At 48.3% G+C, this 27865-nt stretch overlaps 1 protein-coding gene across 2 annotated transcripts in view; it reads left to right on the top strand.

Moving 5' to 3' along the window:
* The first annotated feature begins 7916 nt into the window (after window positions 1-7916).
* The window catches only part of ELAC2 (elaC ribonuclease Z 2), a 28853-nt gene continuing 8904 nt past the window's right edge, over window positions 7917-27865 (top strand). The window contains exons 1-12 of one of the 2 annotated variants that reach the window (XM_027625667.2): window positions 7917-8200; window positions 8775-8825; window positions 8961-9031; window positions 9773-9837; window positions 19435-19492; window positions 20184-20252; window positions 21338-21445; window positions 22776-22834; window positions 24937-24995; window positions 25099-25171; window positions 25925-26037; window positions 27367-27462. In XM_027625667.2, coding sequence (XP_027481468.1) covers window positions 7968-8200; window positions 8775-8825; window positions 8961-9031; window positions 9773-9837; window positions 19435-19492; window positions 20184-20252; window positions 21338-21445; window positions 22776-22834; window positions 24937-24995; window positions 25099-25171; window positions 25925-26037; window positions 27367-27462 — 1055 coding nt within the window. In that variant the 5' untranslated portion in view covers window positions 7917-7967. Of the gene's footprint in view, window positions 8201-8311; window positions 8635-8774; window positions 8826-8960; window positions 9032-9772; window positions 9838-19434; window positions 19493-20183; window positions 20253-21337; window positions 21446-22775; window positions 22835-24936; window positions 24996-25098; window positions 25172-25924; window positions 26038-27366; window positions 27463-27865 lie in introns of those variants that run through there. The other variant, XM_027625668.2, reaches the window with a different exon arrangement.

Below are 27865 nucleotides of genomic sequence, written 5' to 3'. Positions count from 1 at the left end.
CACACAGAGGAAAAACTATGCAAACGCACAGAAAAAGGACGCCCCAGGAGAAACCGACCCTGACGACCTCAACCTTGGATGTCCAGCCTCCAGAATGGTGAGAAAGTTAATTTCTGTTGTCTAAGCCTCCCAGTCCGTGGTATTATGTTATGGTAGCCGGAGCAAAGGGACACCAGGCAGGGCCTCTATGCCATCAGCAGACACCTACTGAGCCCCTCCTCCTGCACCCCAAGTCCTGGGCACTGTGCTTGACAGTGAAGATCGAAAATGGACAAAGTGTAGGAAGCATGAACTGTGGCCGAGCGTAGCCTCTCGGAGCCTGGGACAGGTTGAGCCCATTTTCCTTTTTTTTTTTTTTTTTGAGACTTCTGGTATATTAAAATATACACCAGTCTTTTTTTTTTTTAAGATTTTATTTATTTGACAGAGACACAGCGAGAGAGGGAACACAAGCAGGTGGAGAGGGAGAAGCAGGCTTCCCGAGGAGCAGGGAGCCTGATGTAGGGCTCGATTCCAGGACCCCGGGATCATGACCTGAGCTGAAGGCAGACGCTTAACCGACTGAGCCACCCAGGCGCCCAAATTATACACCAGAGTCTTAAAAACTGTAGTGTTCTTTCGTTTGAAATCGAAGTGTAATTAACATACTGTGTTATATTAACTCCAGCTGTACAATATACTGATTCAACAATTCTATACATTTCTCAGTGCTCCTCGTGCTAAGTGTGCTCTCAATTCCCTTTATTTCACCCATGCCCTCTCCCCTGCCCCCCGCCCCGTTTCCTCCCTTCTGGCAAAAACAGTGGTATTCTTGAAAACACAGAGGTACCTTTAACACACACAATGATGCAACAGAAGGTTGCTATGCCCAAGAAAAAACGAGATTTATTTTAAAAATTAGTCTACAGGATAGACAAGGGGTCAGCAAACAGCTTCTGTAAAAGGCCACATAGTCACAGGTCCTCCACGCTCTGTGGCAGCGACCAAGCAACCACACATAAAGGGCGTGGGTATGTTCCAATAAAACTTTATTTACAAACACAGATGGTGGGCTGGATTTGCCCCCAGGCCTTTTCTTGCTGACATGGGGGTACAGACACCTGGATCCAGAAAGGGCACCCAAGTTTAAAGTTGTATGAAAAGCACTGCCATTCAATCCTGCTCATGGATTGACTGTGTAACCTCAGGGAGAAATACTATCAAAGTTTAAATCTGAGTCCCTCCCTGAACAAGGAGCCTAGGCCAAAACATCTGAATCCTATCTCTAGGCGCTGATAAGCCGGCCTGTTGGTGAGGCTTTCAGGCTTTGAAGTCAGGCAGGTGTGTAGACAATAAGCAGGTTATTGAGCTTCTGAGCGTGTTTTCCCTTCTGTGAAAGGGGGTAAGAATTACATGCTAGCAGATTTGTGAGTAGTAGTAAATGAAGTAATGCATACAGAGGGTTAGATCAATAAGCAAAGCCTGCAGCGGGCTCCTCCTGCCTGCAAAGGGAGGGGGGCAGTGTGACAGCCTCCGAGAATATACCTGGGGAGACTAAGCTAAGAATTTCCTGCTTGAACTATTTCAAAGTTCTTTGTAACAAAGAATATGTAGTTTCGAGAACCTGCTGAGGAACTTGAGGGCAATAGAATTTCTCTTTGGAAGACTATATGATTTGTTTCAAAGTAACTCGCTTAAAAATTAAGATCTTGAGTTGTCAGGTTTCTGAGGGGTCTAAAGCAGGAATACCTGAGTTAGACCCAATGCGTTATCTTGCGGAATCGTCAGGTTTCTAGGGGGTCTAAACAAGGAACACCTGAGTTAGACCCAAGGAAGACAACATCATTGTCTACACTCCCTTAGAACATTTTTCTCTGTCCTGGGGCCACGCCCCCACCCCAGTCCCCAAGGCACCAGCTTTCCAAGCTTCTCGGTGGCAAGCCTATGTTGGTCCTATTCATTATCTGTACATCGACGTCTTAGCACAGGATCTAGAACATAGTATAAGCTCCACGTGCTGATTGAATAAACACAGGAATGAATGTATGTATGGGGAACGTCAGTGGGTGCTTCAGGCCCCAAGAGTAGGTGTCCCCTGGTCTGATCAGGAGAGCCTAGGCAGCCCAGGATTTGCCTCAGCGTTGTGGATGCAGAAATGAAGATCTGGGAGGTACACAGAGATGGCTGGAGTCAGGGGACTGACTCACAGCACTCATACACCAGAGAGCCAAGTAGTAAATTCCACATTCATATTTGTACATCCACGGGAACACCCGTACACCAGGGTTCACCAGCCACCTTATTTGGCCTGATGGCCCCATCTTCACGGAAACTCACAGGTTCATCAGAGGATTCTGGGGAAGCATGGACTCTTTCCTTCCAGGTGTCTTTCTGCAATGTCTTCGATCTTCTACGACACGGGGCGAAATCTATTGCCCCTCCCCTTGAATCTGGGTGGGTCTGATTGTGACTTGCTTTGACCCCCGAGCCTGGTCCTTCGGGAGCACCGGGGTTTCACGTTTACCTTCTTGGGAAGTTCAGCCTGGCTACCTGATGAGAAGGATTTGGGTGGAGGGTGAGTCCATGTGGAGATGTACCCCAAACCACAGCCAGCACCAAGACCCCAGACCTGGGAGTGATACCAGGCAGGATCCTCCACCCACCAAGCTACCCCAGCAGCCACCGCAAGGGACAGAGAGGATGAGCCATCCTCAGTGAGCAAAACCGTGAGCGTTAAGATGATTGGAAATGGTTTTCAAGCCTCTTGACTTTGGGGCTCGTTTGTATACACAGCAATGGACAACGTTAAGAGACCCAATGCGAGGAAGTAGTTGGGTTGTACAAAATGCTGGTATCGCTGAATCTGGAAAGCCCCCTGCCTCTGTGTCCACTTTCCCCGTGGCTCTGATGTCAGGCTCCCTCTACTCCAAGTCTGGAGATACTCTTCTGTCTCTGACTCCTCCTTCTGGAAGCACCAGTCAGACCATCCCATCTGAGAACACATTTGTTGCTGTCTGGATCGAATGTGGGGCCCTGTTCAATTACAAGGGCACAGATTCATTGAAGCTACTGCATTCTTCCTAATTTCCTAGTGTTGTTTGCCTTCCATAATCCAGGCCCTATCACTAGGAGCTGATGATAAAGCAGAGAACCAGACTGACAAAGCCCTGTACTCAATGGGATTTACATTCCAGGATAAATTCAGATCAGGGAAGTCTGGGCTTTTGTCTTTTTATTTTAGGCATAAAAATAGGACCCGGAGCATCATTGCAGAAAAGCATACCATGCCCTGGAACCAACCTGATAACCACTAACTTGCCCTACCTTCTTCACCCATCTCTTGGAATTTTATACAAATAGATGACCAACAGTGATTCTTCCTTTATTTTTTGAGCAGTTTGGGATCACCTGACAGACGGGAGCCTAGGGAACCAGTTAAACAGAACCACAACTTATTTTTGTGTGTGGAATTTAATAGTTTTTAAAAAGGATCTAAAGTATTCATTAAGGGGCTCCTGGGTGGTGTGGTCGGTTAAGCGTCCACTCTTGATTTCTGCTTAGGTCATGATTTCAGGATCATGAGATCGAGCCCCGTATCAGGCTCCGTGTTCGGCGGGGAGTCCTCTGGGAGATTCTCCCTCTCCTCCTGCCCCTCCCCCCAACTCGCATGCTCTCTCGCTCTAAATCTTAAAAAAAAAAAAAATTCATCAAGGGGAAAAAATCAGTATGTTATTGCACTTTCTAACTTTAAAAAAAGTTTAGTAATTTATTTTGTCCCCCACTCCCCCCAGCTTTATTGAAATGTAATTGACCTATAATATTGTGTTGAAGTTTAAGCTGCACAAGATGATATAATTCTATGCTGCAAAACGATTACCATCATGTAAATAACATCCATCACCTCAGTTATTTCTGTGTGTGTGGTGGTCAGGACTTTTAAGATCTATACTCTCGTAGCAACTTTCAAGCATATAATAATTATAGTCACCACGCTGCACACTAGATCCCCAGAACTTATAACGGAGTTTTGTACCCTTTGACCACCTTCACCCTCCACCCCCAGAGTAACCACCAACCTCCTCTCTGTTTCTAGTGATGTGGTTTTGGAATATAGGTGAGGTTCGGTGGGGTGAGGTCCGGAGCCGATGACAAAGAATTCTGGAGACGCCTTTGGTGCAAAACTGGTGGTTTATTAAAGCATGGGGACAGAACCCGTGGGCAGAAAGAGCTGCTCTCCGGGGAGCTTGAGGGGTGATTATATACTTGGGAGTTGGGGGAAGTAAGGAAAAGGGAGGTTTCAAAAGAACTTTCATATGCTAAAGAGGACCGACCTACAAGATACCAACAAGATAGCAGAGACCTTGCCATTGTCAAGTTAAGGTTGTTTCCCCCTCTAGCGAGGTATTAATATTAAGATAGTTGGGAGATCCCTGGAAGAATGTCACACAGGTCCCACCCGGGGGTTGGGGGGAGGTTGCAGAGTGTCAGCTTCTGCTTTGTCCTCAGCTTGCCTTCTGCTCCCTCATCACTAGGAGTTCAATTCTTTTTACTTTTATTTTTTAACAGATTTTATTTATTTGACAGAGAGAGACAGAGCGAGAGAGAGAACACAAGCAGGGGGAGTGGGAGAGGGAGAAGCAGGCTTCCCGCCGAGCAGGGAGCCTGACGCGGGGCTCGATCCCAGGACCCTGGGATCATGACCTGAGCCGAAGGCAGATGCTTAACAACTGAGCCACCCAGGCACCCCGGAGTTCAATTCTTTTTATTTTTTTTAATTTTTTATTGTTATGCTAATCACCATACATTACATCATTAGTTCTTGATGTAGTGTTCCATGATTCATTGTTTGTGTATAACACCCAGTGCTCCACGCAGAACGTGCCCTCTTTAATACCCATCACCAGGCTAACCCATCCCCCCACCCCCTCCCCTCTAGAACCCTCAGTTTGTTTTTCAGAGTCCATCGTCTCTCATGGTTCGTCTCCCCCTCCGACTTACTCCCCTTCATTCTTCAGTACAGATCTGTGATTCAACAGTCTTGCACAATTCTCAATTCTTTTTAAATTCCATCTATGAGAACAGTCTTTCTCTGACTTATTGCACTTAGCATAATGCCCTCAAGTTCCATCCAAGATGTTGCAAACCCTTGTTTGCTAATATTGCCTTATATATATGCAATAATTATAACTGATACATGTTACATACTATTGCATAAATCTTTTATAGAAACATGTATATTGTACAATTATAGTTATAAGTCTATATATTTATACAGGGATATACATACATATCTCACATTTTGTATATCCATTCACCCATCAATGGACACTCAAGGTTCTTTCCATGGCCTGGTTACTGTGAATAATGCTGCAGTGAACATGGGGTGCATATATCTCTTCAACACAGTGAATGCATGTCCTTTGGATATACGCCCAGAAGTGGGGATTGCTGGATCCTATGGTTCTATTTTTAAATTTTGTTTTAAGGAACCTCCCTATCGTTTTCCCTAGAGGCTGCACCAGGTTACACTCCCACCAACCATGCACAAGGCTCCCTTTTCTCCATATCCTCGCCAACACTTGTTTCATCTTTTTGATAAAACCATTCTAACAGGTGTGAGGTGGTAGCTTGTGGTTTCCATCCGCGTTTTCCTGATTAGTGATGTTCAGCACCTTTTCACGCACTTGTTGGCCATTCGTGGGTTTTCCTCAGAAGAAAAATGCGGATTCCTTTGCTCATCTCTAAATTGATTTTTTTTTTTTTTTTGCTATCGAGTTGCAGTTCCTTACGGATTTTGTGTGTTAACCCTGTATCAGACACATAATTTGAAAATCTTTTCGCTCATTCTGTAGGTTGCCTTTTCATTTTGCGGATCAAGTATTGCTTTTATTTAAGGATTTTATTTATTTATTTGACACAGAGCATGGGGGGGGGCAGCAGAGGGAGAGGGAGAAGCAGGCTTCTGGCTGAGCAGGGAGCCCGATGCAAGGCTCCAGCCCAGACACCCCAGGATCACGATTTGAGCCAAAGACAGACGCTCAACCAACTAAGCCGCCCCTGTTGTTTTTGTTTTGAACACTTGTGGGGATGGCAGTGCCATAGTCCTTTCTCTGTTTAAGCCCTCCACAGGCGCAAGTAGCCGAGGTGCTATTTTCCTGACCCTCACCAGCAAGGTTACTCCAAGTACATAAACTATTTTTTTTTTAAGATTTTATTTATTTATTTGACAGAGAGACAGCGAGAGAGGGAACACAAGCAGGGGGAGTGGGAGAGGGAGAAGCAGGCTTCCCGCCGAGCAGGGAGCCCGATGCGGGGCTCGATCCCAGGACCCTGGGACCATGACCTGAGCCGAAGGCAGAGGCTTAACGACGGAGCCACCCAGGCGCCCCCGGAACCTGTATTTTCACATAGTTGTGCGCTAGACTTCCACGAGCCAGTTTCATATTTGGGTGGAGCTTCCAGGTAAACCCAACTCCCTGATTCAGGGTGCTCCTTGCATCTCTAGAGGCTTTTTATTTTTTTTCCATGAGTGTACTTGATTAATTCAACAAGCATTTGCCAATTCCATTCTGCTCCATCCACAGTTGCACATACCAGGGTTCAGTCTGAGAAGTGCTACAATTTTAGTGACAATAGCAGACTGCAAAGGAATAATTTTTAACACAGCCTCATGAGTACTATGAGAAAAGTGAGCATTCTCTCTTAAACTTTCTGTTCCTGGCTTTCTGTAAATTCACACAGTAAAGGTTAGAAGACAAAGAAGCTGACATGGTATTTGTCTTGATTTCACTTCAATGCTGCACCTGTGACCTCAAAGTTCTAGATGACTAACATTGGCCACTAGAGAAGCTGAACTGACTTGCCCTGACCTTTCCTGACCTACCTTCCGGCTAAATCTATGCCTGGAGGAACAGACACTGGTGTGGACAGAGCCCTGGTTCCGCTGTGTTTATCAAGGGCAGATCATAGGGGTGTCTAGAGGCTTTTTAACTGCGATCTCGCTCAGGGAGAAATCCTCATCAGCTCTATGAGGGGACGGTAAGTCCCTTTCTGCTCTTCAAAGGGCTTGTCCTGGGACATCAACCCAGCCATGTCCCCCGTCAGCACCTCTTCAGCCACGGCAGGTCGTTTCAATGTATTTTACGTGGCTTGAAGCCTGTTACTTCCCTTTCATTTTTGCTACCCCTTGCTGAGTGCCTCGTTCCTACCACTGCCACTGAAAGCGCTTTCAAGATGTTATCAGGTGCTTTAATTATAAAGACCTTTTTAAAGCATAGTTACTGTTACTCCCGCCCCACTTTACAGATAAGGAAACTGAAGCTCACCGGTCAAGATCACCCACTTAATGAACGAACCAAGGCTCTCTTGCTCCAGAGTTTGTTCTTTTAACCCCTATTTTTGCCTTTCTTTCCCAAAGACCGTAAAAACAATCATTTGAAGCCTGCCTTCCCGCGAATCACGCCGGAAATAAAATTAGTGAACGTTCCTCTGCTAACGCTCTCTATAACCCACCTCCTCCCATTTCATCCTAACCACCACCACGAGTAAGAACAAATCGAAGCTCCAAGGGCTGACCCGCCCAGCGGGATACAGGACAATCGGTGGAGACAGGGCTCGAGCGCCCTTCCCGCACCTCGAAATCCCCTAAGTCATCTCCCGTGCCAGGACGGCTCCTTCCGGCTCTGCGCTTCCGGAAGTCCCGCCCCGGGCGAAAGGGAGTTTCCGGAAAGAATCGACACCAGGGAAAGCCGGAAGGAAGCAAGGGACAAGGTCGTCTGGGGCCCTCTAGCCTGCGCCTACTCTATGGTCGTCGCCAATTGACAGGTCGCGAGGGGCAAGGCTCCTCTCTATTGGACGCGCGGCCTCGCGTAGGCGGGCAGCTCGGCTCGCGGCGCGCTGATTGGCTGGGCCCGCCACGCGGGGCGGAGGGGCGGGGCGTGGGGCATGAAGTGCCAGGTCACCCGGCGCGTTGGGAAGGAGGCTGGTGCATGTGGGCTCTCCGTTCTGTGCTGTTGTTGCGCTCCGCGGCCGGGCGCGCCATGTCGCAGGGACCCGCCCGCCGCCAGCGGCCGCCCAAGGACCCGCTGCGGCACCTGCGCACGCGGGAGAAGCGCGGCGCGGCGTGGGAGCCCGGGGGCCCGAACACCGTGTACCTGCAGGTGGTGGCGGCCGGCGGCCGGGATGTGGGCGCGGCGCTCTACGTGTTTTCCGAGTATAACCGGTCAGTGCGCCCCGCCCGGCCCGCGTGCTGCGCGCCGGGGTCCTCCACGTGTCACTCGTGTGGGATTCCGCTGCTGCAGCCGACGTTGGACCCTCGGGGGGGTGGTGGGGGCTCCCCGATTCCTTACATCACACGCCCGTGGAGTTCCCGGGAGCCCCGGAGGAGCCCCAGACTTGGGTGTGAGCGTCCCCTTTCCAGCCTGGGGTCCCGAGGCCCCACTTGACACACTTTGAGCCGCATTCCCTCCCGTGCGCCCCAAGACCGGGACCTCATGGTTGGCGTGTGGGGTATCAGGTCAGGTGAGGAGGTGATGGGGGAAAGGACCCACGTTACCCCAGCACCAGCCTGTTAGGCCCCCAGTACCCTGCTGGCCTCTCCCAGGGAGGGCTCACCAGCAGCATCCTCACGCCAGAAATGCAGCCCAGTAGCCCAACGTGAGTTTTTGTTTTGTTTTGTTTTGTTTTTTGGTGTTTTTTGTTTGTTTTCTGTAGTGTACAATAGAGCATCTAAAACCGCAGCAGAAATTTCACAGAGTCACATCTTCTGAGTATCTTGCCTAATGTTTGTCCTGTAGGTACCTCTTCAACTGTGGAGAAGGCGTCCAGAGGCTCATGCAGGAGCACAAGTGAGTCAACCGTTTTCTTTTGGGGTGGAGATGCTCATGGGGGCTTCTCCACGGGGAGAGACAGTGTTTTTAAAGCAGAAGAGAGGGTCCTTGGTCGACCTGTTCGGTCCTGCTCAAATGTTTTGTCATTCTTAGGTTGAAGGTGGCTCGTTTGGATAACATATTCCTGACCCGAATGCACTGGTGTAATGTGGGGGGGTTGTGTGGTAAGTATATTCTTTTTGAGGTCAGAGGCTCCTGCCTTGTCCCCCCCACCCCCCATCTTCCAAGTCCAGGGGAGCTGGAATTCTTTCTATGCTTGCCCTGTCAGCTGCAGCTTGGAAAGCTGTGACTCAAAAGGACAGATTTGGACATGAATGCTGCTTCCAAGCATTGTCATCTACTCTGTTTATTGAGTTGCTGGACTGGAGATACGTGCCAGTAAACTGGAGGATATAGTGGGTGTTGGTTACAGGACACGCATTTACCACTGAGACTCTCGCCGCCACACGCACATACCCACTCTCCGGATTACCCCATTATGCATGCCCACCAATGAGGAAGGTCAAGATTGTGTCACTGCCAAAGTCCATAAGCTTTGTGACATGGATAGGAGGGAGTGCAGCGTTGAGCCCTTCCCGTTCTCAGAGCTGAGACCCTGCAGTGCGAGGCAGTGAGGGGTCTAGGTGACAGAATTTAAGGGCGTCCCATCATTTGGTGTGATTTTGCATCCCGGGTGCCTCACTGCCTCGCCCCAATCTCAGCCCTGCCCATTCTGGAGGCATCTGAGGAATATCTGGTGTCCCCTACACCTCCAGCAGGAGTCACTTCTGCCCAGGGCCCGTGATCACTGTGCAGAAGCAGGAATGAGGACAAGTACAGATGTAGCTGGTTAAGTACGGAGTCGGCCTCCTGGTGGCAGCTGCACGGCACCATGAGGAGACAGCTGATGTTCTTTCTGCTTCCAGGAATGATTCTTACCCTAAAGGAAACCGGGCTCCCAAAGTGTGTGCTTTCTGGACCCCCACAACTGGTGAGTCCCTCCTGACTCAGCTTTCAGAGCCGACCCCTCCTTTTTTCGTGTTAGTGACAAGCATTTCTATTTCTGCAAATTCGTCTTTGGTCCTACAGAGTTAATAGGTGGTGGAGCCTTTGAAATTAAGGAGTCCAAAGCCGGATTAACTGTACGATCTTGCACCAGTTCCTTTACCTTTTAGAGCCTCAGTCATTCATCTGTGAGATGGCTGTGAATTCCATAAAGTTGCTAAGAATTACACGAAATACACATAACACCGAACCAACTTATTACATGTTGGGCACCAAGGAGGCCCACAGGGAATGTTAGCATTTATTTTTATTACATTTCAGACCTCTTTATATCTTCCAGAACAGCTTCTGAACAATGTTGAGAAGCTGTATGCACATTGTTTACACTGCTGGCTGACAATTCATTTCCCACTTGGTAAGGTGAAAGGTGGGCGCCTGGGTGGCTCAGTGGGTTAAGCATCTGCCCTTGGCTCAGGTCATGATCCCAAGGTCCTGGGATCGAGCCCTGCATCGGGGCTTCCTGCTCAGCAGGGAGTCTCCTTCTCTGTCTTAAATAAATAATATATTTAAAAAGAAAGGTGAAAGGTAACCAGTCACCAAGGCCTGTTCATTTTGTCTCTAAAATAGTGCCTCAAATCCACCCATTTGTCTCCTCTGTGAAGCCTTCCCCGTCTACTATGACAGCTGCATATCCCTCCCCCTGCAACACTAGCCAGAGGAACCTCTGGGGCATACATGTACGTGTGTCACACCCAGAACCCTTGGGGCTTCTCTGCAGTGCTGCAAGAACACCATTATCGGGCCTGCGAGCCCTGTGGGCCCTGGGCCCCTGCCTGCGCTCGGCATCTGTCTCCAGTCTCCCCGCCGGAGCTCCGTGGGCCACTCTCGGCCCTTCCCTAAGCCCCTTCCCATCCCACGGCTTTGCTTCTGAGCCTTCAGGGCTCCACTGGAAGGACATGCCACGCAGGAACCTGCCTGAATCTCCAGACAGGTGCCACCGCGGCCCCTGTGTCTCTCCACCTTCTTTTTATTTTTATATTTTTTCTTTTTTTTTTTTTTTGATAACCCATCCCCCCACACCCCTCCTCTCTAGAACCCTCAGTTTGTTTTTCAGACTCCATCATCTCTCATGGTTCGTCTCCCCCTCCGATTTACTGCCCTTCATTCTTCCACTCCTGCTATCTTTTTTTTTCTTAACATATATTGCATTATTTTTTTCAGAGGTACAGATCTGTGATTCAACAGTCTTGCACAGTTCACAGCGATCACCATAGCACATACACTCCCCAATGTCTATCACCCAGCCACGTCATCCCTCCCACCCCCCACCACTCCAGCAACCCTCCGTTTGTTTCCTGAGATTAAGAATTCCTCATATCAGTGAGGTCATATGATACATGTCTTTCTTTTTCTTTTTTTTTTTTTTTAATTTTTTATTGTTATGTTAATCACCATATATTACATCATTAGTTTTTGGTGCAGTGTTCCATGATTCATTGTTTGTTCATAACACCCAGTGCTCCATGCAGAACGTGCCCTCCTCAATACCCATCACCAGGCTAACCCATCCCCCTACCCCCCTCCCCTCTAGAACCCTCAGTTTCTTTTTCAGAGTCCATCATCTCTCATGGTTCGTCTCCCCCTCTGACATACTCCCCTTTTCTTCCTCTCCTGTTATCTTCTTCTTTTTCTTTTTTCTTAAAATATGTTGCATTATTTGTTTCAGAAGTACAGATCTGTGATTCAACAGTCTTGCACAATTCACAGCGCTCACCGTAGCACATACCCTCCCCAATATCTATCATCCAGCCACCCCATCCCTCCCACCCCCAACCACTCCAGTAACACTCAGTTTCTTTCCTGAGATTAAGAATTCCTCATATCAGTGAGGTCATGTGATACATGTCTTTCTCTGATTGACTTATTTCACTCAGCATGACACCCTCCAGTTCCATCCATGTCATTGCAAATGGCAAGATCTCATTCCTTTTGATGGCTGCATAATATTCCATTGTATATATATACCACCTCTTCTTTATCCATTCATCTGTCGATGGACATCTTGGCTCTTTCCACAGTTTGGCTATTGCGGACATTGCTGCTATAAACATCGGGGTGCACGTACCCCTTCGGATCCCTACATTTGTATCTTTGTGGTAAATACCTAGTAGTGCCATTGCTGGATCGTAGGGTAGCTCTATTTTCAACTTTTTGAGGAACCTCCATACTGTTTTCCAAAATGGTTGCACCAGCTTGCATTCGAACCAACAGTGTAGGAGGGTTCCCTTTACTCCGCATCCCCGCCAACATCTGTCGTTTCCTGACTTGTTAATTTTAGCCATTCTGACTGGTGTGAGGTGGTATCTCATTGAGGTTTTCATTTGGATTTCCCTGATGCCGAGCGATGTTGAGCACTTTTTCATGTGTCTCTTGGGCATATGGATGTCTTCTTTGCAAAAATGGCTGTTCATGTCTTCTGCCCATTTCTTGATTGGATTATTTGTTCGTTGGGTGTTGAGTTTGATAAGTTCTTTATAGATTTTGGATACTAGCCCTTTATCTGATAGGTCATTTGCAACTATTTTCTCCCATTCTGTCGGTTGTCTTTTGGTTTTGTGGACTGTTTCTTTTGCTGTGCAAAAGCTTTTTATCTTGATGAAATCCCAATAGTTCATTTTTGCCCTTGCTTCCTTTGCCTTTGGCGATGTTTCTAGGAAGAAGTTGCTGCGGCTGAGGTTGAAGAGCTTGCTACCGGTGTTCTCCTTTAGGATTTTGATGGACTTCTGTCTCACGTGTAGGTCTTTCAACCATTTGGAGTCTATTTTTGTGTATGGTGTAAGGAAATGGTCCAGTTTCATTCTTCTGCATGTGGCTGTCCAATTTTCCCAACACCATTTGTTGAAGAGACTGTCTTTTCTCCCTTGGACATTCTTTCCTGCTTTGTCAAAGATGAGTTGGCCACAGAGTTGAGGGTCCATTTCTGGGCTCTCTATTCTGTTCCATTGATCTATGTGTCTGTTTTTGTGCCAGTACCATACTGTCTTGATGATGACAGCTTTGTAATAGAGCTGGAAGTCGGAATTGTGATGCCACCAGCTTTGCTTTTCTTTTTCAATATTCCTCTGGCTATTCAGGGTCTCTTCTGGTTCCATACAAATTTTAGGATTCTTTGTTCCATTTCTTTGAAAAAAGTGGATGGTATTTTGATGGGGATTGCACTGAATGTGTACATTGCTCTAGGTAGCATTGACATCTTCACAATGTTTGTTCTTCCAATCCATGAGCATGGAACATTTTTCCATTTCCTTGTGTCTTCTTCAATTTCTTTCATGAGTATTTTATACTTTACTGAGTACAGATCCTTTGCCTCTTTGGTTAGATTTATTCCTGGGTATCCTATGGTTTTGGGTGCAGTTGTAAATGGGATCGACTCCTTAATTTGTCTCTCTTCTGTCTTCTTGTTGGTGTATAGGAATGCCACTGATTTCTGTGCATTGATTTTATATCCTGCCACTTGACTGAATTCCTGTAGGAGTTCTAGCAGTTTTGGGGTGGAGTCTTTTGGGTTTTCCACATAAAGTATCCTATCATCTGCAAAGAGTGAGAGTTTGACTTCCTCTTTGCCGATTTGGATGCCTTTGATTTCTTTTTGTTGTCTGATTGCTGTGGCTAGGACTTCTAATACTATGTTGAATAGCAGTGGTGACAGTGGACATCCCTGCCACGTTCCTGACCTTAGAGGGAAAGCTCTCAGTTTTTCCCCATTGAGAATGATATTCCCTGTAGGTTTTTCATAGATGGCTTTTATGATATTGAGGTATGTACCCTCTATCCCTATACTCTGAAGAGTTTTGATCGAGAAAGGATGCTGTACTTTGTCAAGTGATTTTTCTGCATCTATTGAGAGGATCATGATTCTTGTTCTTTCTTTTGTTAATGTATTGTATCATGTTGATTGATTTGCGAACATTGAACCAACCTTGCAGCCCAGGGTTAAATCCCACTTGGTCATGGTGAAGAATCCTTTTAATGTATTGTTGGATCCTCCTGGCTAGTATTTTGGTTAGAATTTTTGCGTCCATGTTCATCAAGGATACTGGTCTGTAATTCTGCTTTTGGATGGGGTCTTTGGTTTTGGGATCAAGGTAATGGTGGCCTCATAAAATGAGTTTGGAAGTTTTCCTTCCATTTCTATTTTTTGGAATAGTTTCAGAATAGGTATTAATTCTTCTTGAAATGTTTGGTAGAATTCCCCTGGGAAGCCATCTGGCCCTGGGCTTTTGTTTGTTGGGAGATTTTGGATGACTGCTTCAATTTCCTTACTGGTTATAGGTCTGTTCAGGATTTCTATTTCTTCCTGGGTCAATTTTGGTAGTTGATACATCTCTAGGAATGCACCCATTTCTTCCAGGTTATCTAATTTGCTGGCATAGAGTTGCTCATAATATGTTCTTATAATTGTTTGTATTTCTTTGGCGTTGGTTGTGATCGCTCCTCTTTCATTCATGATTTTGATGATTTGGGTCATTTCTCTTTTCTTTTTGATAAATCTGGCCAGGGGTTGATCAATCTTGTTAATTCTTTCAAAGAACCAGCTCCTGGTTTTGTTGATCTGTTCTACTGTTCTTTTGGTTTCTAGTTCATTGATTTCTTCTCTGATCTTTAGTATTTCTCTTCTCCTGCTCGGTTTAGGCTTTATTTGCTGTTCTTTCTCTAGCTCCTTTAGGTGTAGGGTTAGGTTGTGTATTTGAGACCTTTCTTGTTTCTTGAGAAAGGCTTGTATTGCTATATACTTTCCTCTCAGGACTGCCTTTGCTGTATCCCAAAGATTTTGAACAGTTGTGTTTTCATTTTCATTGGTTTCCATGAATTTTTTAAATTTTTCTTTAATTTCCTGGTTGACCCATTCATTCTTTAGTAGGATGCTCTTTAGCCTCCATGTATTTGAGTTCTTTCCGACTTTCCTCTTGTGATTGAGTTCTAGTTTCAAAGCATTGTGGTCTGAAAATATGCAGGGAATAATCCCAATCTTTTGGTACCGGTTGAGACCTGATTTGTGACCTAGGATGTGATCAATTCTGGAGAATGTTCCATGGGCACTAGAGAAGAATGTGTATTCCGTTGCTTTGGGATGGAATGTTCTGAATATGTCTGTGAAGTCCATTTGGTCCAGTGTGTCATTTAAAGTCTTTATTTCCTTGTTGATCTTTTGCTTAGATGATCTGTCCATTTCAGTCAGGGGGGTGAAAGTCCCCCACTCTTATTGTATTTTTGTCAATGTGTTTCTTTGCTTTTGTTATTAATTGCCTTATATAATTGGCTGCTCCCACATTAGGGGCATAGATATTTACAATTGCTAGATCTTCTTATTTTATAGACCCTTTAAGTAGGACATAGTGTCCTTCTTCATCTCTTATTACAGTCTTTGTTTTAAAATCTAATTTGTCTGATATAAAGATTGCCACCCCAGCTTTCTTTTGGTGTCCATTAGCATGGTAAATGGTTTTCCACCCCCTCACTTTCAATCTGGGGGTGTCTTTGGGTCTAAAATGGGTCTCTTGCAGACAGCATATGGATGGGTCTTGTTTTTTAATCCAATCTGATAGCCTGTGTCTTTTGATTGGGGCATTGAGCCCATTTACATTCAGGGTAACTATTGAAAGGTATGAATTTAGTGGCATTGTATTGCCTGTAAGGTGACGGTTACTGTATATTGTCTGTGTTCCTTTCTGGTCTATGCTGCTTTTAGGCTCTCTCTTTGCTTAGAGGACCCCTTTCAATATTTCTTGTAGGGCTGGTTTCGTGTTTGCAAATTCCTTTAGTTTTTGTTTGTCCTGGAAACTTTTTACCTCTCCTTCTATTACAGCCTAGCTGGATATAGTATTCTTGGCTGCATATTTTTCTCATTTAGTGCTCTGAAGATATCATGCCAGTCCTTTCTGGCCTGCCAGGTCTCTGTGGATTAGGTCTGTTGCCAGTCTAACGTTTCTACCATTATAGGTTACATATCTCTTCTCCCCAGCTGCTTTCAAGATTTTCTCTTTGTCTCTGAGACTTGTAAGTTTTACTAGTAGATGTCGGGTGTTGACCTATTTTTATTGATTTTGAGAGGGGTTCTCTGTGCCTCCTGGATTTTGATGCCTGTTTCCTTCCCCACATTAGGGAAGTTCTCTGCTATAATTTGCTCCAATATACCTTCTGCCCCTCTCTCTTTTCTTCTTCTGGGATCCCAATTATTCTAATGCTGTTTCATCTTATGGTATCGCTTATCTCTCGAATTCTGCCCTCGTGATCCAGTAGTTGTTTGTCTTTTTCTCAGCTTCTTTATTTTCCATCATTTGGTCTTCTATATCGGTGATTCTCTCCTCTGCCTCATTTATCCTAGCAGTTAGTACCCCCGTTTTTGATTGCAGCTCATTAATAGCCTTTTTGATTCTGACTTGGTTAGATTTTAGTTCTTTTATTTCTCCAGAAAGGGTTTCTCTAATAACTTCCACGCTTTTTTCAAGCCCAGCTAGTATCTTTAAAATCATGATTCTGAACTCTAGGTCCGACATCGTACTAATGTCCATATTGAGTAGGTCCCTGGCAGACGGTACTACCTCTTGTTATTTTTGTTGAGGTGATTTTTTTCGTCTTGTCATTTTTGTTCAGAGGAGAATAGATGAATGAGAGAACAGAATGCTAAGAGGTTAACAACATCCCCAGAAAATATACTCTAAACATATCAGAAAAGAGCTGAACCCAGGGGAAAAAAAAGGAAAAAGAAAGAGAAAAGAAAAAGAAAAAGATAAAGACGAACAAAAACAGAACAAAACAAAAACAGAATATGATCAAATATGATCAGGCTGGTGCATAGATCAGTGCCACACACTAGATTTTGGGTGTATTTTGGTATGTTAGAAGAAAGTGCCTCCTAAAATTTTAAAGGAAGACTTAAATATGTACAAAATAAGGGTTGATATGATGAAGGGATGGAATATGACTGTAAAGATGAAAATTATAAAAAAATTTTAAAAAGGCATTGATAAGGTGTTTGAAAAAAGAAGAGGATTTAAAAAAAAAGAAAGGAAAAAGGGGAGAGAATGTGATCAGGGAGGAGACTAGAACAAAGCCATACACTAGAGATTTAGGGTATATTTTGATATGTTAGCAGAAACTATCTCAAAATTTTAAAGAGAGAACAGCTTATATATATATGCCAAAAATAAGGGTAACCCATGAAGGGATAGAATATGACTCTAAAAAGGAAAAATAATTTTTTTCTAAAAAAGGGATTTAGAAGATGTTGGTTGCAAAAGGGAAAAAGAAAATTCAAAAAAAGTTAAAAAAATTACCTGTGAAAGACTAATGAATCATGGTAAAAAAGCCATGAATTCTATGTGCAGTATTCCCCTAGTGCTGGAGTTCTGCCATTCTCATTGATCGGTAAACTTGGGTTTTGGTGGCTGTTCCTGCTGATCTGGGGGCGGGGCCTGTTGCCGTGGTTCCCAAATGTCTTTGCCGGAGGCGGAATTGCCCTGCCCTTGTCGGTCCGGGCTAAGCAAGCTGCTTGGGTTTGCTCTCAGGAGCTTTTGTTCCCTGCAAGCTCTCAGTACAGCTTTGGAGGACCAGGGTGAAAATGGTGGCCTCCCAATCTCCGCCCCACAGGAGGCAAGAACTTGGGGCCCCGCTCCTCAGTGCGCCCCCAGAGAAAAGCAGTCACTCCCGTGTCCCCGGTCTCCGGCCGCACTCCATGCTCACCCGGCCTGTGACCGAGCGTTGCTATCTCTGGCACCCGACCCCGTGTGGAGTCTCCAAACCCAGCAGATCCCCGCGGTGCGCTCCCGCGCCGCTCCTCCCAGGGGAGGATGGGGAGTCTCCCCGGCTCTGCCGCTTGTTGGGTCCCTGCTGGAGGAGCAGTGGCCCGACTGGGCCGCGGATCACAGTTTATGGCAACCCCGAGCTGAGAGCCCGCGCCTCGGCTCCGTCTCTGCAGCCGGCTTCCCCGCTCCGATACCTGGGAGCTCTGGCGCACTCAGGCACCCCCGGTCTTTCTGTGACCCCGAGGGTCCTGAGACCACACTGTCCCACGAGGGTTCCACCCCCCGCTTAGCCACTGCAGCGACGTCCCTCAGCGGAGCCGGCTTCTAAAAGTTCCCGATTTTGTGCTCCGCGGCTCTAGCACTTGCCAGAAGCGGCCGACGGAGGCCCCCTCCCCCGCCGTCTATCCTCCGGAATATCGCCTCGGATTCACTTCTCCGCACGTCCTACCTTCAGAAAGTGGTTGCTTTTCTGTTCAGAGCGTTGTTGCTACTCATTTCTTTGATCTCCTGTTGAGTTAGTAGGTGTTCCGAATGGTTTGATCCCCATTCAGCTGAATTCCTGAGACCAGATGAAATCCAGGTCTCCTACTCCTCCGCCATCTTGCTCCCTTCTCTCCAGCTTCTTGCAGATCGTTAGCACAACTGCTGCTACCCAGTTGTCCATGCTCATTTGTTTCAGTTCTTTCGCCACTGGATTTTAAGTTTCACGAGGGCGGCGACCGTGTCCCCTGCTAAACCCTTGGAACCTGGTATATGGTGGACACTAAATATTTGTAAAGGTGGTTCAAAGTGCTAAAGTTCATGTTGATGCCTCCCCCCCCTTTTTTAAGATTTATTTATGGGCACCTGAGTGGCTCAGTCTTTGGGTGTCTGCCTTCGGCTCAGGTCATGGTCCCGGGGTCCTGGGATCGAGTCCTGCATCGGGCTCCCTGCTTGGCGGGAAGCCTGCTTCTCGCTCTCCAGCTCCCCCTGCTGGTTTTCCCTCTCTCGCTGTGTCTCTCTGTCAAATAAATAAAATCTTTAAAAAAAAAGATGTATTTATAACTGAGGTGATGAATGTTAGCCACATGGTGGTAGTCATTTTGCAACATAGACTTAAATCATCATCTTGTGCAGCTTAAGCTTACACAGTATTATGTGTCAATTACATTTCAATAAAGCTGGTGGGGGGACAAAATAAACTACTAACTTCTTCAAAGTTTTTTTTCTTTAAGATTTTATTTATTTATTTATTTGATAGAGACACAGCGAGAGAGGGAACACAAGCAGGGGGAGTGGGAGAGGGAGAAGCAGGCTTCCTGCCAAGCAGGGAGCCCGATGTAGGGCTCAATCCCAGGACCCTGGGATCATGACCTGAGCCCAAGGCAGACGTTTAACTGATTGAGCCACCCAAGCACCCCATCTACTAACTTTTTAAAAAAGAGAGTAAAATACTGATTTTTTTTTTCCTTTATGAGTACTTTTACAGATTTTACTTATTTATTTTAGAGAGTACGAGCATGTGTGGGTGAGTGGGGGGAGTGGTAGACGGGAGGAGAGAGAGAAAGAGAGCGAGAGAGAATCTCAAGCAGATTCCCTGCTGAGCACAGAGCCCAATGTAGGGCTTGATCTCAGGACCCTGAAATCACGACCGGAGCTGAAATCAAGTCGGACACTCAACTGACCGAGCCACCCAGGCGCCCCTATGTTGATGCCCTTTGATAATTCTCACGTGCTGCCGTGTAGCTGCATTCTGCCTTTAGTACAGCCGTAACTGCTGGTTTCTTTGTCTTTTGTAGGAAAAATACCTAGAAGCTATCAAGATATTTTCTGGTCCATTGAAAGGAATAGACCTGGGTATGTTCCTCAGTCTGACTCACCATCTGCCATTTCTTTCTTATATATGCCCCAGTCTCCCAAACTAGAATCCATAGAACTTGGACTAAATTAAGCCTTAACATCAAATGCTTCATCAATGAGATGAATTTTGAAAATAGTGCCTGTTGCAATTCCTGTGCCCCCACGTCATGCCCCCAGATATAGTTTACAGATGGTTCTCAGTCGAATTGCTCCAGCGGTGCTGGGAGGCACGTGGCCTCTTCCTGGGGAGAGGCCTAACCAAGGAGGCCAGCAGGGCCCCGTCCTGCCTCCCTGGCTTGTCAGTGTGCCTCTTCAATAGAAACACTAATGTTTTACTTCAAATTGAATTCCCGTTCTTACAGTTGAGATGGCCGATTCCCTGGCCTCACAATGCTGTGTGTTAACTTACGCCTCTTAAATTTGAGAATTGTTTTTTTTTTTTATTTTTTAACAGGCAGTGATCCTATTATGTGTTTTATTTTTAATGTAGTAGATATTAATAGCCGATGAAAATATATGGGTATTTCTTTCCTAAAAATTGTCATTTATTCAGAGATTCTGGGTTTAGTGTAGATTCCCAGCCAACTTCCAAGGTAAATCAGTTGCTTGTGGTTGGTGATCTGGAAAGCTCATTTTTCCCCAGTGTGTTTGTCCAGTGTGGTCACTGTCCTTGGTCTTTCTCATGCAGCTGTGCGGCCCCACTCGGCACCAGAATACAAGGATGACACCATGACTGTCTTCCAGATCCCCATATACAGTGAGTGCACAAGTCCCATTTCCTAGCAGGAGGGAGGGCTGCAGGTCCCAGGCAAGGAAAATGTGGGGTAAAGATAGAAACGGCTGGAATGTTGGCGCTGTGTACCCAGTTTTGTGTTTCTGAATATGATTAGGAAATTTAGCTGAGAAATTAAGACAGGGTTCCTGCCCTTAGGGAGTTTATAATCTTACAGACACGCTTAGCCCCTAGGTAATGATCATGGTTATACTTTGGGATGTTATGTAATCAAGTAGTGTCAGAAAATAGACGGCTCTCGGATGTGCACATTTATTGCTTGGGGTTTATTTGCCGCAGATGTAAGTACCCCTTGGGAGAGAGGTTGCTGGAGAGGTTTGCCCTGGTAACCCTTTTCCATAAATACTAATGCTGATGGAAGTGTTGTGAGCAGGTCAGAAGGTCTCATGAACCTTCATAGGCCCCAGAGCGAGATGGTGTGGTTTTGACTTAGGGACACACAGTCGGCGGGTCAGGCCAGTCACCCTCCATGCGGGGTTTTACCGGTTGTGAGGAGAACACAGGACGCTGGGGACATTTCCTTGATACTCCTCTGATGCCTGCCAAGTGCAGAGGGGACACAGATCAGAGCCCCCAGCGAGGGGCAGAGAAGTCCGGCCCTGGCCAGGAGATGAAGCTTGTAGGGCGCCGGTGGAGGAGAGAGGCTGGGGGGGGGGGCGGTTTGCTTGAGCAGAGGCAGGTGCGCCCGGGGGTCAGTGAGACAGCCGGTCACATCAGAACTCTCCCTGCCTGGCTCGCTCCTGATCTGATGTCTTCTCTTCCTGATCCCCGCTGACCCCCGGGCCTGATTTGCGTCCCTCGCTGTTCCTCCCTTCCTAGCACGTGACCGGTGGCTTCTCCGTGAGTCTGTGGCCCATGCTGGCTGGGTGACCCTCAGCCTAGGTCTGTCTTCTGAGGGTGGTGCTGGTGCGTCAGCCAGCCTGCAGTTGTCGTAGGAGAAGGCAAGCCGCCTCAGCGGGCGCTCTGCTTCTGACTGGTGGGAACAGCGGGGCCCTGGCTCGGCGCTCACCTCTGTGGCGTGGGGTTTGATTGTCTTCCCTGCCAACCAGGTGAGCAGAAGTGTGGAGAACACCGGTCATCTCAGAGTCCAGAACCACTCAGTCCAGGGCGGTCTTTGGATTCCGGATCTGCTGAAAAGGAGCAGCACCTTCCAGATGGTAATGCTGTTTACACAGAACAGTGCACCTGTCAAGAGAACGGTTTTCTTTTTTTAAAGATTTTACTTATTTGAGAGAGAATGAGAGAGAGAGAGCATGAGAAAAGGGAGGGTCAGAGGGAGAAGCAGGCTCCCCACTGAGCAGGGAGCCCGATGCGGGATTTAATCCCGGGACTCCAGCATTATGACCTGAGCCAGAGGCAGTCGCTTAACCAACTGAGCCACCCAGGCGCCCAAGAGAATGGTTTTCTTAATCTCCTGTCCCTTCATGTGCCAAACTGGCACTGTTAGCCTGTGTGTCAGACAGGTCCGTCCTCCTTGGCGTGCTGTGGGACTTGGCGAGTGTGGGGGGGCGGGGTTGCCGTGAAGACGGCTGTACAGAGCTCTGGGGCTGACCCCCAGCCGTGGCTGGGCTCCAGACTTTGTGTTCAGTTTCCCTGGAGGAGGGCAGGGTCTGGCAGATTGGTTCCTACAGAGGCTTTTGTGTTTTTCATTAATGCAAAGGAATTTTTCACGAATGCAGAAAACTGCAGAGCCGACCAGTCGGGTCAGTGAGGGGATTGGTCCCCTTCTCTTCCAGAAGGACAGCCTGCTGAGAAGTGGAGTTAAAAATCCCAAGCTTAGATGTGTCGGAGGACTGGGACCCCTTCGGGGGCTGTGGTCTGGTGTTGGGCAGGGCTGCTAACATTCCTCCTTCTGCCCGGATTGTTTTCTGTCTGATGACTGAGAAAGCGCTGACCCCGGGAGCTGTCCTCCCTGGGATGGCCGGCTGAAGACCCATCGAGAAGGGGCTGACCCCGGGAGCCGTGTTCCTTGGGATGGCCGGCTGCAGACCCACTGAGAAAGGGCTGACCCCGGGAGCCGTCCTCCCTGGGATGGCCGGCTGCAGACCCACTGAGAAGGGGCTGACCCCGGGAGCCGTGTTCCTTGGGATGGCCGGCTGAAGACCCACACCCACATTTTCTCTGCAGGCCTGTTGGCTTACGTGGTGTTTCGCATTCGCTTGTTTAGAAAGCACGCTACAACTTATTTTTTTCTCTCTCCTCCCCATCTGGGTAAAATGGGTCATTTTTTTAAATGTTTCACTAGCTAGTTCTAAAGTTTTTCCCCCTGGCGATTTGTGTTTTCCATTCACTCCGACCTCGGGTGTGAGTAGGAAAAAGAACAGGTCTGCGGGGGAAAGAACACCAGTGTTTCCTTTGGCTTTTGTATCAAACTCATGTCCGTTTAATTTGGCACGAAGCCGAACCAAACTTCAGACGATCATTGGTCTGTGAAGCCCATAAACCTTCCCGTTTGCCTTGTTACAATCAGCTATGTTTTTTTCTCAGGTATTGGCCAGAAAAAGAGTGGCAGGGACCCCTCCTTGGTTGTAGCTTTTGTCTGTAAGGTAAGCAAGTGTCTCTCCGGTGGGCTTTCTGTGAGTGTGTGATGGTGACCCTTGCTTAGCTTTCGTCCAGTGACTCAAAGCTAGCGGCTCCTACGTCCCCTGGTTTATGTTTGCCTACGACTGGCCTGGCCGTCTTGCACTTGAGAAATAAAGGTAGCCTTATTTGCCTTCAGGTGAACTGAGCCTTCGTTCAGACTCCTCCAACTCTGTTTTACTTTGTATCATTTTATCGTAGCTGTTCAACCACTAGCATTGGGCTCATTTTCATGTTGGCTAGCATTCCCAGAGGCATCTAGAATTCCCAGATATCCTCTAGGATAGCATTTGCCACGCCAGAAAATTCTAGAATCCTAGTAAGGCTTGAGGATCCAAATCGGAGACTTTGCCCTAAGAGTAATTTCCTTTTAAAGATCTAAGGAAGAAAAATGAAAATCGAACGTAATGTGTCCATAAATCTGAAGTTGGTCCGATTCTGTGAAAATTCTATTACCATAGGGTGTTTTAAAAATTGGACGAATGGCCTCGTTTTAACAGGGCTGTGCGCTAAAATCTGATTCTCTGCAGTGAACACTTTCATCTGCGGTAAGGCCCTACGTTGTCTTTTTGTGGGCAGTGATTATTTTCTGAGGAGTAATGTTGACTTTAAAATATATTTGCACTTCTTATCCAAATGATCACACCCACCAGGGATAACCCTTCCGGAAGGTCAGCAGTAATCATTATTAGCTGCGAGATCATTACCGGTATCCCGTCTGTCACTGTATTTAAGTAGTAGTTTTTATGAAAGTGAAGGATGGTTGTTGATAGGCTTGTTCCTTGTGTGTTTCTGAGTTTTTCGGCAGCAAAATAATTTTCCAGGTAGGTTTCTCTGGTCATCTGTAATTGTATTAGGTCCCTCCCGCCTTCCTCGGTAGAGGCCGTGGGGCAGGATGGCCTGTGCTCTGTGTGCTGGGGCACGCCCCCCTGTAGACTGTGGCTGTCCCGGACCTCTGGGGACTGCATTCTGCTTCGCCTCCGTGTTCCACACACCCCACACCCTCGGTGGGAACAGTTTCTCGTGGGTTGAGCCCAGCTCATCGTAGAGGGAGGGCTTTTGCCTGCCTTAGGTCTGCAAGTCCCTGTGAAACGTTAGGGCACTTGGTTGCCATCCTGAAACGCATTTGGGTCTGTGGAGGGAAGGCTGGGTCACAACAGGCCCTGCTAATGTCATCATCTGAAAATGTCATTGGAGCTCATCACCTTTGTGTTATATGCACACACTTAGGCTGTAATCCCTCCTCTAGGATAGCATTTGCCACGCCAGAAAATTCTAGAATCCTAGTAAGGCTTGAGGATCCAAATCGGAGACTTTGCCCTAAGAGTAATTTCCTTTTAAAGATCTAAGGAAGAAAAATGAAAATCGAATGTAATTCAGTACTCAAAAATTTATTAACATTTTATGTGCTTTCCAATTTTTTTTTGTTATTACATATGACATAAATACACATTTTCAGGGACAGAATGATTGATGATTATGAGGTTTTGTGGCAGGATTGTCGTACGCCCTTATAACATAATAGTGTATTGGGGATTGTTCATTACAGCTTTCCTCCAGGGTAAAAGCAACACCGTGTTGCAGGTTTGTGAAAAACACCAGGGAAAGACCCTCCACGCTTTGATTGCCCTGTTCCTGTCACTGCAATATTAAGTCGGACAGGGATCGGCATGGTCGGGTCACGTCCTGTTAGCTCCTGCACGCCGAGTGCAAGACGGTGGGATAGAGGTGTTCGTCCTCAAGGACACACGAAGGAGCCTTTTTGTTTGATTTGGAAATGGATCGAATTTTATTACATTCATAAGACGGTAACATGGGGAGGTAAGGCCCCGTGTTTTAATCGTTCAGCTTCTAGTCCTGGAGTATTTCAGAGTAGAGGACTTCTTCGCGAGATAGCATGGAACACAGAGTACTTCACCTCCGAGCAGTACCCGGGCTGCATTTTGAGGATTGGGGAGGCGACACGAGGGAGTAAAACCAGAACGGCGTGCTTGGACGGAGGCTGGGTAAAGCCCAGCTGCCCCCTTCCTCCCTCGCTGAGGTGGTGTTCACGTTCTTTTTGTCACAGCTTCATGTGAAGAAGGGCAACTTCCTGGTGCTCAAAGCCAAGGAGCTGGGCCTGCCAGTGTGAGTGTCGGCGGGGGGCGCGCCGTTGGGCCGGGGGGAGGGGGTGGGGGCGCCTGTGGCCCTGCCGCACCTCGTCTCACGGCCGGCCGGCCCCTTCTTCCAGTGGGACAGCTGCCATCGCTCCCATCATTGCCGCAGTCAAGGCCGGGAAGAGCATCACTTATGAGGGCAGAGAGGTGAGACACCCCGTTTTTGCCACGTTTCGGCAGTTACGGCCGGGGCCTGGAGCGCGGGTGCAGACCTCCCCTTTGAGGGAAGTAAGACAGCTCAGCCTTCCTTCACTGGGCTGAGCGATACAGCAGGGTCCTTTTTTTTTTTTTTTTTACGACTTTATTTATTTATCAGAGACAGAGCACAAGCAGGGGGAGAGGCAGAGGGAGAAGCAGGTTCCCCGCCGAGCGGGGAGCCCGACGTGGGGCTCGATCCCAGGACCCCGGGAACATGACCCGAGCTGAAGGCAGACGCTTAACCGACTGAGCCACCCAGGCGCCCCTGCAGCAGGGTCTCTTATCTGGACTTGTCCCGCTTGTCCACGCTGCCTGCCTTTGGGTGTATCTGCGGAGCATCTCCTTAGCATTTGAGGGATGCGTTTTAGGCCCCTGGCCCCAAGGAATGCCACTGTGTTCTTAGCCAGGATGTTTCCTCCGGCGTCTAAGGGTGTCAGGGCCAGTGGCCGCAGACCTGAGGGCGCCGCGAATGTCCCGCCTGGTTTCGTGGTCACCCTGGGTTTGAGACGCCCTCTGCAAGCCGGCCGCCTGGGCATACATGAGCAGAGCGCGGCAAGGGCATGGGTGGTGATCCTCATGTTGGCTTTGTGCTTGTTCAGGAGGGATTATACGTAAGGTGGGCCGTTGCCTTGAAGGCCAGGCAGTGTTTGCCGAGCTGTGACTCTGCCCTGGGAGAGAACCATGACCCCAGTGATTTTGCAGATTTTGCCTGAAGAGATCTGTACTCCTCCGGACCCTGGTCTTGCCTTTGTTGTGGTAGAATGTCCGGACGAAGGATTCATTCAACCCATCTGTGAGAATGCCACCTTCAAGAGGTAATGAGGGCTCTGGGGGTGGGGGGAGGCCAGCCGGCATCGACCAGGGTCAGGGTGTCTGCCTGACCCGTGGCTGCTCCTGGCACTGAGCCCTGGCTGCGGAAGGCCACGCTCTGAGTTCCAGACTCCTGCCTGGTGGGCTTTGTGCGTGCAGCCTTGGAAGTGAAATTAGAAAAGAGCGAAAGTCAGAGACCACTTGCCGACTAGAAAACCAGTGGCCCATTAGAGTGCAAAGTCTAGGACAAATTCTAGAACTTTCTTCAGTTCTAATTAATACCCCGATCGTTATTTGGGTTATTTTTACCTAAGTAAGTTTTCTTCGCTTGCCTATATTGAATCTGAGTAGGCGGGTCTGAAGGCTGTGGGACCGTCTTGGTTGAGAGCCCGTGTTACGGGACAGAATCTCAGTCTGGACACACCTTTGGTCTGCTTTTCTGGTGGCCCGGGTGCCATTCTCTCTCGTCACCCAAGAAAGTGGACCCACGGGCAGCTCAGCCTCAGTCCCGGGGAGCTTTGACCCCCACGAAAACGCTGTTTTCGTTTCTCTCCCATTCCTAATGGTTTACTCTACGTGTATTTCTCCGTTCCTAATTTGTATTGTCTGTTTTGCACGCACTGTTTTATTACACTTATCACAACAGATCTTTTTTGGGCAGCTGTAACGCTTTTAAGTTAGCGTTGGAAGCTCTTCCTGAGATGCACTTTATTCTCAATGGGTGAATCCGGGTTCCGTGGTGGCGCAGGCTTTGTGTTGTCCTCAGGTCACCCTTGTGCAGAAGGGAGGGGTAGGGAGAAAGTACTGCGTGTATTTTCTGGGGGGAGGAACCGGAAGGAAGCACCTCGGTGTGTTAGTAAGTGACAACTCTGGACGGAATTACAATTTTACTTCTCCACGCCCGTGGCTCGGGTCTGCTGGAAGGCAGACGGCAAGGTGGGACTGCAGGTGCCCGAGATTCATGGGGAAGGGTCCTGTGAAGGATAAAGGAGAACCGGAGCAAGAACAGGCTGGGAGAGCTTGGGTCCTGCTGCGCAGGTCAGAGCCCTGTGCCCGGAGGGGGCAGGAGGAGGCTCGGGCTCTCAGTGGGAAGGCCCAGGGGCCAGCCCCAGAGCCTGTGGACTAGAGGAATCCCGGGTCGGTGCCCTGCCGGGCTCAGGTACCTCTGGGAGCAGCCCGGCCACAGCCTGGCCTGGGCGCGGAGGCTGTGGGTCCCTGCAGTCGAGAGCAAGCCGCGCGGTGCCCTTCCCTGGCCGCACGGTCACGGCTTGTGGTGGTTCTGAGTCTGCATCGCTGTACACGGCCCGACTCCACTCCTCCTTCCTTCCGCCCAGGTACCAAGGAAATGCCGATGCCCCCGTGGCGCTCGTGGTGCACATGGCCCCGGAGGGTGTGCTTGCGGACCCCAGATACCAGCAGTGGATGGAGAGGTAGGACGTATTTCCATCCGTGATCCCCCTCACACCGGGAGGTGCTCCCTCCCCTTCCTCCCGGGGCTCCCTGCCCTCCCGGAGCTTGGGGTGAGTTTGGGGAGCAGACACCCGTGCCGCTGGTGCAGACGGCTCGTGTCGGGCCCAGCTGGATCCGCCTGCCATCCTCCCCACTCCGAAGGAGTACCTGCCGCCCGCTCTCCGTGAGCCTCAGGTTAGGGAGTGACAGGCGGGGTGTGGACGAGTCCGCAGCTCATTGCATGCCCTCGCCTCTCGCCACCCACCCTGCGAGGTCTACCAGCGTCTAGTAACTGGAGAAGGGGTCGCCCTGCCTTCTCCTCGGGGCCCCACTGGCCAAGCTCAGCAGCCGGGGGGAGGGAGTGTTGGAGCCGAACTCGGCGCC

The sequence above is a fragment of the Zalophus californianus genome, chromosome 16, assembly GCF_009762305.2.
Source record: "Zalophus californianus isolate mZalCal1 chromosome 16, mZalCal1.pri.v2, whole genome shotgun sequence".
Classification (NCBI taxonomy): Eukaryota; Metazoa; Chordata; class Mammalia; order Carnivora; family Otariidae; genus Zalophus; species Zalophus californianus.
Note: the sequence above shows the minus strand (reverse complement) of the source record. Positions and strands in the feature narration are given on the sequence as shown.